This window comes from Trachymyrmex septentrionalis, unplaced genomic scaffold, assembly GCF_001594115.1.
Source record: "Trachymyrmex septentrionalis isolate Tsep2-gDNA-1 unplaced genomic scaffold, Tsep1.0 scaffold76, whole genome shotgun sequence".
Classification (NCBI taxonomy): Eukaryota; Metazoa; Arthropoda; class Insecta; order Hymenoptera; family Formicidae; genus Trachymyrmex; species Trachymyrmex septentrionalis.
The window spans coordinates 640,857-654,016 of NW_017305947.1; the positions used below are offsets into that span (position 1 = coordinate 640,857).

The 13,160-nt window shown below is 29.8% G+C and overlaps 2 protein-coding genes across 3 annotated transcripts; both read right to left on the reverse strand.

The window, feature by feature from the left end:
* Positions 1 to 4,246: 4,246 nt before the first annotated feature.
* LOC108754109 (F-box/SPRY domain-containing protein 1) lies at positions 4,247 to 6,022 on the reverse strand. The gene is made up of 4 exons (XM_018496171.1): positions 5,651 to 6,022; positions 4,956 to 5,229; positions 4,725 to 4,815; positions 4,247 to 4,554 (listed from the first exon to the last, which is right to left on the reverse strand). The coding sequence occupies exons 1-4, from the start codon at positions 5,953 to 5,955 to the stop codon at positions 4,460 to 4,462; spliced, it is 765 nt and encodes a 254-aa protein (XP_018351673.1). The 5' UTR covers positions 5,956 to 6,022; the 3' UTR covers positions 4,247 to 4,459.
* Positions 6,023 to 7,062: 1,040 nt separating this feature from the next.
* On the reverse strand, positions 7,063 to 10,636 carry LOC108754100 (spermine oxidase). 2 transcript variants are annotated; one of them, XM_018496152.1, is made up of 7 exons: positions 10,484 to 10,636; positions 10,107 to 10,325; positions 9,466 to 9,816; positions 8,843 to 9,034; positions 7,994 to 8,319; positions 7,631 to 7,909; positions 7,063 to 7,287 (listed from the first exon to the last, which is right to left on the reverse strand). In XM_018496152.1, the coding sequence occupies exons 1-7, from the start codon at positions 10,534 to 10,536 to the stop codon at positions 7,115 to 7,117; spliced, it is 1,593 nt and encodes a 530-aa protein (XP_018351654.1). In that variant the 5' UTR covers positions 10,537 to 10,636; the 3' UTR covers positions 7,063 to 7,114. The 2 variants fall into 2 exon arrangements, with proteins under 2 accessions (XP_018351654.1, XP_018351655.1); XM_018496153.1 differs by having other exon boundaries at positions 10,428 to 10,636.
* Positions 10,637 to 13,160: the final 2,524 nt, after the last annotated feature.

The window sequence follows — 13,160 nt, forward strand, 5'->3', positions numbered from 1 at the left end:
TATACACATATATATATGTATATATGTATATATATGTATATATGTGTGTGTTTATATTTCTGACATGACATACGATATTGTAAGATATGCCTAACTAGATTATTAATTAACTATTTATGTAGAGGAATTTTTTCTAATTTATCGAGATATATTTCATATATTTTATAGTTTGCGTTGCAATTATGTCAAAAAAGACAATATAACAAAAATTAAAACAAAGAAACTAGCAAAATAGTGTAGTAGATATATTCGAGCATTCCATATTAAAGATTTTAATTTGATTTGTTAGATGAAGTATTTTCATAGAATCGCTAATGTGATAATTGCGTTAATATTGTAAGTTATTAATATTATTTAGAGGTAAAAAAATGTGATTGTGTAATCTTTTACTTAAGTGAGTTTCTAATAAATTTCATATATCAATTGCAATATTATTTTAAGAGTCAAATTATATTTTCCTAATACGCGAGAGAAAGAGAAAGAGAGAGAGAGAGAGAGAGAGAGAGAGAGAGAGAGAGATGAAATAAGTTTGCAGTTTCGTTATCTGTATGGATAATGTGTATGTGAAGAATAATTTTATATATACATTACAGCAAAAAAAGTTCTCGAAAAAAAAATTATAATTTTTGCCATTTGCAATTTCATAAAGTAGTTGTTAAGACATAAAAGTTAAAAGCAGGTTAATTATATATTAAACTATATAGACTAAATTATAGATTAAAAGTTTAATGGTTGTTTAATGATAAGCTATAACTGATTAAGTTTTTTAATATTTATGTCTCAAAAATTAAATGTCTCATAAATTATTCGAAATGGCAAATTACAAATACTCTTATAATTTATTTTTTCGAAAATTCTTATGATGTATTTTTGATTTATGAATTTCGGGGCACTATGTATATAAAAGATTGACAATATGCAAGTATATATGCAGCGTCTATACTATCTATACTACTTGCACATGGCATTTTTATTTTTAAATTAGAAATATTGAGTCCATTTGTTATTATTGTTATATGATTTAGATTGTGTTCTTGCAATTAATCGTGAATGAATTTCTCGTCAGTTTCAGCCTCATTTATATGATATTTATAAATACTTGGCTTATATGCAAAATGCGTTGCCAGTGAATTGTTCACAATTTTGTACATTACTTCGCGTTGCCTTTATACATATATTCTGTACAAAAAGATACATTATTTCTTATTTTTAACGTAGAACTTGTAAATAATATCGATAATGTTAAGTATGTGGAATTATATTCTGGCGAGTACTCATATTGCACATTGCGTTTCATGGCGAATCAATTGTATTCAAATAAAATCTCTGCATGATATACAAAAAACCCTAAAAATTAGCGAAATTTTATTTTAATGGAATATTTTCGATTGAATATCCATCTTAAAAATATAATTTAATACATTTCGTAGGACATATGATGTTAAATACAATGTTAAATGATTCACTAACAACTTTTTCAATTAAATTTAATTAGGAAAAGATTGAAAAAAGAAACGGTATGAAGGCTTCATTACATCAATGTTGGCTATTTACGCACAGTCTATATATAATATGAAATATATATAAACTAAAATATGCAAAACATTTATATACATAGTATCTCAGCATTGTTCTTTGAACGATTGTTTAAATCGACATTCATAAAAAAAAATTCTTACGTTGTAAAGAATTAAAAATAAAAGAATAAATTCGTTTTTAGAGGTATAAGTAAAAGAAAAAAAATTAAAATAATTTTTCAGTTAATCTCATTTTTTAAATTACATTAAAATGATTTTATTTTTAATACTGTACTGTATTGTTGATAAATATTTAAATAGCGTCAGACTTATATTAATATCTAAATTTAAGATCTAAAATTTATGTAAAAGAATAAAAATAAATAATTTTATAATAAATAAAAGGATACTGATAGGACAATATATGTATAAACTAGATAAACGAATAATGTGACACTGCTTTTTATCATTTGATTTAGATTAACAATTTATATTACACACGTAAATATCCAACATTGGTTCTAACTGACTGTATACAAATTTGCACAGTGAGAATATTAGTACTGTTGTAATTATGTTTCTTTGCACTGTACAGTATTACTTTCACTAAACACAACTGCGTCTATTTAATAAGATAAGATTAAACAACACATTCACACTGCGGAAATTTGTAAACTTTATATTTGAAAATTTTTCTTTTCATTTAAACAATTAAAAAAAATTGAAAAAAGAGGACAATTTTTCAACATTTAGTATCAGTAGGTATAAAAAAGGCCTTTCATTTAGTATATCACATAATAATCTCTCAAGTCTACGAGTTAATATTCAGGTACTAAGATATCTGAAATAGATATACATATGTGTAACATTGTTACACTGTCATTAGCATTCGAGTTGTGAAAATATTGTAAGGTTTTGGGTAAAGTATGAATAAAGAATTCTAAGTCTATAGCTATAATTTTTTATTTATATAAGATTTATGTAATCCATAACAGTAGATTAAAATGCAATTAAAATGCAATAAAATGCTTATGAAATATAAGTAAAGGCTGATAAATTAGATGAATAGAATCAATAGATACATACGAAATAAAGTTTATTTCCCAAATATTTATAATCACTATGTACACGATTCTGTACAAAAGTTTAGAAAAACTAATTCACGAACACTTCATACAGCAAACGCAAATATTATAATAAATATATACATTATAAATAATCTTAGTGTTCACACCTAGTTCACTCTAATCATCAGTATTCAATTTTATATTAAAAACAGCATTATTTATATAATATAGATTGTAATATACAATCTTTTATCTCAACATAAAAAGTCACTAGATAATAAATAAAAAGGACAACTTTTAAAATTTTATGCAGAAAATGTCTCTTTTGTGCTATTCATTCATCCACAATAGTGGCATAAAAATTTATACAACATATACACAAAATATTAAAATGATATTAGGTTTCAGTATATAGCAACATAGAATCTATGGCGACTTAGAATCTAAATCAAATCACTTTGATGTAAGATGTTAAATAGATGTTTAAAAATATGAGGAAAAATACATTGCATTAGGCAATGCTTTGTTGAATATTTTCTTCTTTTTTTTTTGCATTTCTTTCCCAAAGAAATTATGTGTTGAATATGCGTGGATCCCTATTTATTATTTCAGAAACAAAAATGTAAAATTTAGTTATTTATTTAGGACGAATGCCTATTGAATGAGGCCTCGAAAAAGACATTAACTATTTGATTTTATTATACTATGTAATTATTTTCGTGATTTAATCTTGTACAAAAAATAATGTAGCTATACTCAATGAACACTTGAAGTGAGACACCCTGTATACTATTATGTCAAGAATCGTTTTTAAAAACCATTTTTTGTTTGATTATAATATGAATAAAATATAATTTATCGCATTCTTAATTTCTACATATAATATAATTACACTAAATCACAAGAAACAAGCAAATCGTATACATTAAGATTTACAAAAAACACAAGATTTTCTTATTATTTTTCCTTTGGCTGCATTATTTATGACATAAGTTAATAAATTATGTATATTAAAAATATGAGCATTCAGGGCTGTGTTTAGATTTTCATCCGAAGTGTCATTTTATCTTTGTTGCTCATCGAATATTAAACAATAGATAACATGATACCTGGAAAGCACTCGGATGAGAATCTGAACGCATCAGGAAGAATGTAATGAGTTCATTAATTCTAGTAATAAAAAATAATATTGTAACGAGTATCCTGAGATTATTGCATACAATACAAAGAAACAAACGCAATCAAATCAAAAAGTACTTAAATATTATTTAAATATTATACAATTGTTTAAAGACATTAAAATGGAATTCTTTTTTAAATAAATATTTTTTAAAAATAAAATTATAAATAAATATATAATATATTACACACATTTTTATCTTTATACAATTAAATAAAATTAAACAATAGAAATAAAAATACTATTACATGGAAGCATTAAGTATGTGACAAATTTATAATCTATAACATATGTATATACGTGTGTATGTGTAGATTCTCATAATTTTGTATATCTAAAAAAAATCAATAAAATGAATTTTATATTATTATACACATACATAATTATTTGAATATCACTTAAAACTTCCATGTATAACGTGCAATTGTATCAATCAAGTGACTGATTTAATTGATCAAACTAAATTCATTGTAAATTTCGCCATTAAGTAAAATAAAATGTCTATTATTTACAATATTGACCAAGTAATCTACAGGCACACATTCTCTGTAAATATTATACAGTTTGTTATCGTGTGCTTTCTCTACTTAAACGTAGATAATATTAGTATACTGCAGAGAACTTGGCATTAAAAATGCATTGTACAGCCTCAAACGAGCTTTTTGAGGATATGTTTTCTTTTTTAATGTAATGTGTTAGCCATCCAAAGGTGGTCCTAAATATACCATAGATACTTCTGTATTTCCATAAACCGCAGATACAGATGGATATAATCTTTTATCTGGTAACCCTGTTTATCAAAGTGATTCGTAAAATACATTCTCGTTTTAGTATTTCAAGGAATGACTTGAAAAGCAGAAAAAAAACGATATATAATTGTTTTAAGCTTCAGATACTAATAATGATAATAGATAGTAATAACATAAAAATGTAAAGAAATATAGATAAAATGTCTCTTACCTCTAAAAGCTACACCCAGAAATTCGTAATTCTTCTCGAAAGATAAGGTATTATCATCACAATCCAAAATTACTCTAATCCTTTCCCCAACCTGTAAATGAAAATTATTAAATGTTAGAAACATTTTTAAATAAGTCACAACAAATATCTGTGAATAAATGTAAAAATAAAAAATATATATACAAAGTGATTCGGTTATAATCAAATACAATTCATGATAAACTTAATTACCTGATATTTTGGAGCATTGTTGAGTAAAGGATAATTTCCTTGTGGATCTCCATTATGTAGCAAATGATTGTCGACAAGGTTCCAACCCCAGGAATGTTCATCAGAGCCGAGCAACGCTACGTATCCATGACACAACAAGGGTGCTTCTTTAGTGGCTATTCCTATTACTGCTACTGTTCCTAATGGTCCTTCCCAGATTACTTCCCAAGCGTGACGCCCATGTCGAAAGCCTATCTTGCCTCTACACGCATCTGTACTCTGGGCTACTGGATTTCTGCAATGATATGGTAACTGATGCGAGACATTTTGGATATTGTATTTATCAGATTACTTCATGCTTCTACTATATCATCATAATTTTCACTAATTGCTTAAGAAATTCCATTGTTTATGTACATTCTCTTAGACATCAATTATAAGTTAGTAATTAATAATTAATTATTATTATAGTTCAACTATAGCTCCTTCAAGCATCTAAAAAAAAAACATCCTCCAACTACATAGTCCTACAAAAAAAGTCGTGAATCTCTTTCTCTGTAGCCTTGTCTGCTACATCAATTGACAGCTGGTTTTACAACAGAAAACAACATTATAACCGGTCAAGATTGCTCTCGAAATATATCTGTGTTAAAAGTACGGAGTCTTCGTTTTCGACGAGCGTGACGAGCGTGGGAGGAACAACGTCGCACACCAACCTGTGCAAGGTAAATCCGTTGGGTTTTATGTAAATGTTCCGCGAGCAATCGTTCGGATTCCACGCATGATAGAACGCACGCAGTTTCGACTTGTACGTAGGCACAGACGACAACAAGTCGGAGCTGAGGGCCTCTTGGGCAAGCTTTCTTATGCAGTGCATCCGCCACACATCATTGTTCTCGTCGTTGAGAAACCGGTACCACCGTTTGCACACCAGTGAGCAGTTTCTTAGCGTGTGTAGGTCCAGATACGAGAATATCACCTCTAAAACATGATCAGACGCCCGCAATGCTATATCGTCCATTTTGCCGGGTCTGTCTTGGGAGGAACGAGCGTAAACATATGCGGCACAGAAACACTGTCCGTACGTCACAAACTATGCGCATGTTAGACGGGTACGGGCATTGACGTTCATCGGCGCAGCCCCATTCTAGGGAATGTATCCGAGATATTATCAAGTATCCCACATTCTCGGTTTTACACATTCATGCATTTCAGGACGAATTCAGGACAGGTCTTTAACGGAGCTCCAGTTAATTAAAAGTCTACATGAACTAGAAGAATGACACTGAATTTACTTGTCAGATAATGTTCTTATCGTGTAAGATATAATTAATACAATTAATGTTCAATATAATTAACTTTCATATGGACCATGTGAAATTTTGCATCTTCCGTCAGCAACTTAGATCTTTGAGCTTTAATGTAGATTTTTATATTATTCTGGACTTTGATTATTAAAATATATAATAATTACTTTTTAATCGATCGCGTTATTATGTGTCAATTGCTTGCCACAAAGATTGCGAGCTATAGTTATGGTTGCAAAATCAATTTTTTTTAGCAGAAGAGAAAAAAATTTGAGAAAATTCTTGCATACTGTAAAATGTTTTACTACCATATAAGTCCAAATGTATTTTATGTATTTTAATTTTATAAATTTAAATTTATCAGAATTTACAATCAAAATATCAACTGTACCTTCAAAGTCCAACTTGACTAGCGGAGAATTGAAATTATATATGTAATTATACTTTTCGATCGATTCGCGTTATTATGCATTGCGTGCCACAAAGTGGTTGCGCAAAAAGAAACACATATTTTGAGACGACATGCAGAAATCGAGTTAATTAGAATTATTCTTAAAGTTTATTTTTAACAGCGATTTCAATTTCTAGTCAGAAAATATTTAAACGTATCTATAGTAGAACTACAATAATGCAGTATTAAATTAATATTTACTATTCTATTTATTATTTTATATATCTTTCCTCTTAGCGAATAAGGCCATTTATATGGTCAAAGACAATTTATTATCATCTGTACGAAAAATTATACAAAATTTATAAAATATACAAAATATTATATATTACAATAATATACTATTCGATATTGTTGCAATATATATATATATGTTACATAACAGAAATCGCACACCATTTTCTTTATACATATAGCCGCGATCACGATTTAACGAGCACTTTTTTGGGGGGACCATGGTACCGTTTTGTTAACTGAATTATTCTTTCCGCCTCACGAATACCGCTGAGCCTTGCACCATGCACTGTGCTGTAATGCCCAGGTACAGTAGCTTCGCCCGCGAATAAAAGTATGGGAGGTATCTCTTCGCGAGAGTCTAGAAATCATGACATATGTTGAAAAAATACTGAAGCTGTCATGAACGGAATTGTAATAATGTCTGATGTAAAAACTGATCAAGCTAACTGTTAATAGTTATCTGACGTTTTTTATTTTTATACTAAATTGAGGGCTATATACATATTTATAAGCCATCAATGTGTAGCATCTCTGAATATTCAAAATTCAGAGTGAAGCTCCAGAAAGATATTTCAGTTATATATCCAGGTAAAATATTCAAGTAGCAAAAGTGGCATCTTAATGACATCTCTTACGATAATAGTACGTTATTAAAACGTCATCTTATTACTTGAATATTCGCGAACGAAAGTTGGAAATACCTGGTAATGGACTAGCCAGATCACATTGATGACCAACAGTGCTGTCCATCGCCATGTAACTATAGGCTCCAACAAAGTATTGGTCCATGCACCACTTGCTCCTGAGAATGTTGGCCGGGTAAGGTAACGTCGGGTCGCCAGTAAACTGACGTAGAACCGTCGTCATCGACTCTGCCACCTCTTCGTCAGGACACAGTTCCATGTCCATCGCTTCACGTCCACATACCCAAGCGCACAACACATGTTGAGAATTGGGCAATTCTTCCACATTTGACACACCTAAATGTGAGCACTTTCGTTGACTTGGTTTTTTTTTTGCATCATAGTAGTTATATTTTACATCATAATATTATAAGTGACAACCTTTCACCCAATCACATCTATCTGCTAGTTCTTCAGCGGACCAAGCCAACTTGATGGCACCCTCTCGCCAAACCCAGAACGGTCTCGCATATTCCAGGAAGATTTTGTTAACGTGTCCATACCCGAGTCTTCTGATTGCCTCGACTTTTTCAGCAGGTAATCCCGGTAAGAACAAATTCGTGTGCTGATTTTTTAGGACACCAAGTGAAACGGTTACGATCACATAATCAGCAGGAATTTCTTCGCCGTCGTTGCACTTCACGACAGCTCGTGGACACGCGTCACTCACTGCACCCCACCGAATGCAATTAACTGGTTTACAATACCTTAAATTAGGAAAATAAATAAGGAAAATACCGAAATTAAATGATTATTTGTAAACAGCATTTAACAAACAATTAAAGTAGTTAAAGTTTAAAACTACTCGATTAAATAGAGAAAAAAAAGTGTTTTTAAATATACGCGGTCATTCGTTTAGACCGAGCCTTAAAAAATTTTTCTGTAAAATTATAGCCTTATATAAGTTTATCTTTTAATTTATATTTTGTGTAATCGTAAATTTATGACATAGTCTGTATTCATAAAATTCAAAGTTCATAACTCGTGTAATTCTTTCTTAATCCTATATTAGAATCGTCTTTATTAAAAATAAATTGATAAATGTAAAAATTTTTTAAAATTATGAAACAATAATTTACGTTAAATACAATAATGTGTATAAAGCATTTATATACATTTAGCCTGTTTATAAGATGTCCTGGAGTAATGAAAAATTAATATCGTAGTTTAATTTGATTTCTTAAAAAAAGTAATGATCGATGAAGTAAAAGATTAGACACGCTTTTGTACCTGACGCAAGAATTAGGTAGATCTCGAAGCAATGGGGCTAGCACCCCGACATATCCCAAGGGTATTCTGATATTTCCACCAGGGATCTCGATGTAGCTGCCGAATTGATCAGCTGAGACAAGCGAAAGGTCATCTCCGCATCGACATTTCATGCAATTTGTCATGCCGTACATCACCCTAGCGGCATCATATCTGCGAATCACAAATCATCCATATTTCTGATTATAAGCAATGAACGTAATTGAGTCGTAATTAGTTGCAACGATGTAATGGTTTTACTTTTGCGAACCAAATTGAATTTAAAAAGTAGCGTCCAGTTATATAAAATATTCTCTTCTTTAATTATTTATATATAAATATACATTACATTTATGTTTTTTAAATATATATATTTTACATTTTTCACCGTTCATAAATAAATAATTATTTGTACGTATAGTCGTATCTTTTTGTTCAAGTATTTAAATCTACATAATATTTTCTAAATATTATATCCTAAAAAACATAAATAAAAAATCGTATATTTCTAATCAATAAGAAACTCCTACTTATCTCATGGTCACCCAAGCAAACCCTTTACATCGCTGCCAATATGACTTTGAAGTTGACCTGGGCAACTGTACCGTTGCTCCTCCGGAAAATTGTGGAGCTCCTGTTGAATTCTGACACCCATAAAATTCAGCAACGTACCGTGAGCACGACCGCAGCCAAGAGAAAAGAGAGCCGCCGCCTGTTGCTCGATTTGCCGGAAGGTATAATACGCTGCGATGCTGACTGGGAAATCAATCGCTCTACCATCGCTGGTACAGAAAAGTCCATGACTCGGATCCGGCCTGAAGAGCGGTGTCTTCAGTAAACCTTCCTGTGCCGCTAGAGTGAACACTGGGTTTGCCACGCTACCACCCTCGATCCATGTGGCACCCATTTCCGTCACCACGTCGCCCAACCAGCAAGAGTGGATCCGTCCACCCGGTCTGGAATCAGAAATGCATTAATTATAGTTTATATAAAAGCAAAATTAAAAACGACGATATAAATCTATTATATTTTTATAGATCAGGACTAACAAAATGACAAAACGTATCAAAATAACACAGCTAAACTTTTAGCTATAATATGTTATTTCAAGATATTGTAAGAGTTATTAAGATAATATAATGTCCTAACGCTCTAATTTAATTTAATTAATGTTAGGATATGCCATACACCAGTGTATTATTCTTACAATAAGGGGTTTATTAAAATTAATTTTTTAATTTTTCACCTATCTGTGGCTTCTAAAACCGTAAAATTACGGAGGCCACACTGAACCAATCGATGTGCCGCCGATAATCCAGCCATGCCAGCTCCTATGATCACAATAATTGGTTGTGGTTTGCTCGGATCTATCATACAAGGATCCAGCTGATATGGTTCGAAGTTTGTCGACTTTGCACATTCTGATATATCTTTTTTATTTCTTCCACCTTTATTCCAGAATAATCTGCAACACAGAAGATTATTTCATTCGATTACTTTTGATTGCAAATAATGAAATCCAATTTCATTAACAAATATATTAATAATATGTAAAATGAAAAAGTACCATTTTAGCAAAAGAACTGTGTAAGCTCATTTGACGATTGATTAATTCCTGCATACCTTGTGAAAAATCGCAACAGTTTCCTAGATGGTACCCTAGATTTGAAAAGCATTTCATTGGTTGTATAGTATTAAAATCAATTAATTTATAAAATGGAGGTTATTAATTGCGGAAATTTAAACGTATATAATTTAGACACCGGTTGCTATGAGAAAGACATATCATTTACAAACAAACAACTTCTATTATTTATGATTTTCTATTGTCGTTTTGTTATCTTTTGCATTTATCGAGCGATGCATTACTTGTGACAGTTTTAATTGTAATTTAAATTAAAAGAATTTATAATTTGGTAAGCTTACAATATTAATAATAATTAGCAAATAATCAATTCATAGCTTTCTTACTTTAATAAAAGAAATTCGAATATGATAATTAATATAATTAAATATAGGTATAATTAATTTGCAAACATCCTCGTTGTTTTATAAAGAGTTCTTGTTGCGTTTCCAAAAAAACTTTAGGTAATTAATATTCAAAACAATAAAAGTAGAAGTGAGAAAATGTAAAATTTTAATTTTTATTTAAAAATTTATAATTTGTGAAAAGTTAATATTAAATTGAAAACATAAGATGTAAATACGTACATAAATCCGAAAAATTAAATGACCTACATTATAGCTCCACATTTATTCCTTACATATAACGACGTCTAGTTATTATAATTATTATAATATATAGGTATATATAGATATTGTATAAATTTAGTATTTGCACATTGATATTGGTTAAAATACATATTTCTTAAAATTCATTCAATTAAAAATATATCGTGCAAATAACCGATAAAGCGACGATCATATTTCATAAATATATAAGATCTAATAGTTATAAGATTGTATAGTTATCTAATAGTTCTAGAGATAATAGTAAGTAGATATGAGTTTAGTTATATTAGTACATTTAATAGTTATAAATATAAGTTATAAGATTAATATACATTCTGTTATTAATATACATTCTGTCATAAAAAGTGCGAGTATGATATTTATTATTACGTGGAGAATGCATAAACTCGATGTTAAAGCCGATCTACATAAGACACAGAATGCAAAAATCTCGAAGCATATTACTTTTAAAATTAACGCATCGGATTGGCTGACGCAACAAATTTGCGACTTGCGACTCGCAATCTGCGTGTAGATCGGACTTAAGAATAGACGCGTAGCGTTCAAGTTTTTTGGCGCGTGAAGTTAATCGCGTGAAGTAGGCGCGCCGAAAACGAAGTCGTATCTCGCGACATCCTTCCGCCATCTTGACGCATTCATATTTCATTTGCATGACGCGACGGACACGGAACAGATCGGCTCCGGATATAGCCGGCATCGCGATTCATTAATTGGTAAGGAAACTTATATGCAGTGATGGGTAAGATACTTTTAAAAAATGTATCTAGGTACAGATACTTGAAAAGTGTCTTCAGATACGCATATCAGATAAATTTTAAATTATATTTTATATTTTAGTATAATAACGGTAATACTAAAAATAAGATTGCGTTTTACCTAACGTTCGCAATGCTCGCAAGTATCATTTTATCCTTTTTGTCATTAAATATTAAACAAGGATGAAAAAATATGTCAATAATTGACATTTTTTTTAATTGAAAAATATGTATAACATATTTATTAATAATCTTTTTGGTTGCTGTGTAAATTAAACGAGCAGCACTAAGCAGACTAAACTTTGCAATTGCTGCTTAATAAGAATCGTTACGTAATAGTCATTTGTCAATAATTATATTCACATGTTTTACATTGCATCACGACAAAATTGTATTATATACGCATGCCGAATGTTTTGTGTGTAATTCTACATCACAAATAAATTTTGCATGTATTCTTGTTGTATATTTTGTTATATTTAATTTTATAATGTAATTCTTGCGGTAATGTGTTACACATAATGTAAAATAAATTATATACAAAATAATGTAAATAATAAAAATATGAAAGAATGTACTGTAAAATGATAACTTTAGCTTAGTCGAGACATTTTGTTCAAATTTTGAAAAATATCTATAGACAGCACGTACATTCGAAATCAGAACGTTTTTAAGGCCTATTTTTACAATATATAGAGCCGGTTGTTCCACCTTTTGGTTAAATTTTATCTGCTAGGTAAATCTGGCAATCCGCGCAATGTAATTGGAGAATCTTGCTACTTACCCAACAAGTAAAATTTACCAAAAGATGGAATAACCGGGCCATATATAGTTACCTAAAGATTAAAGGTTACTCCAACAGATTCATCAATGAAATTCATTCATGAATTTCTTGGTTACCTTTAATCTTTAGGTAACCATATATTGTGAAATCGGGCCTAAAACGCTCTTATGTAGATTTTGACATGTGTTGTCTAAACTTTGTCAAAATTTGTATCAAAGTTATCCCGATTTTAAGCCGAATCCCATTTTACAGTATGTAAATTCCGAAACATAATAGAAGCAAGTGTAGTAAGTCTTAAATCTTAAGAAATTTATTAATCACAATCGATTGCAAGAAGAATATTCGACTATGATTGGTCAATTTTATAAAGTTTAAGACTTACTACACTTATTGCATTTTAGAACTGAAAAAAAGAAGACTTTAAAATCTAAAGATATTATTTTATTTATAAAGAAAATTGTAAAATCTAATTTAGATAAAATATACATAATAACTACAACGATATTTG

Excerpts from the sequence above, each read along its gene's own strand:
- LOC108754100 (XM_018496152.1), bottom strand. The coding sequence starts at position 10,536 with ATGCTTTTCAAATCTAGGGTACCATCTAGGAAACTGTTGCGATTTTTC. Across the intron at positions 9,035-9,465 it reads AATTTTCCGGAGGAGCAACG|ATATGATGCCGCTAGGGTGA; the intron begins GTACAGTTGCCC and ends TGTGATTCGCAG. Across the intron at positions 7,288-7,630 it reads TCTGGCTAGTCCATTACCAG|ACTCTCGCGAAGAGATACCT; the intron begins GTATTTCCAACT and ends CATGATTTCTAG.
- LOC108754109 (XM_018496171.1), bottom strand. The coding sequence starts at position 5,955 with ATGGACGATATAGCATTGCGGGCGTCTGATCATGTTTTAGAGGTGATA. Across the intron at positions 5,230-5,650 it reads AACGGATTTACCTTGCACAG|AAATCCAGTAGCCCAGAGTA; the intron begins GTTGGTGTGCGA and ends ATATCATTGCAG. Across the intron at positions 4,555-4,724 it reads TCTGGGTGTAGCTTTTAGAG|GGTTACCAGATAAAAGATTA; the intron begins GTAAGAGACATT and ends TTTGATAAACAG.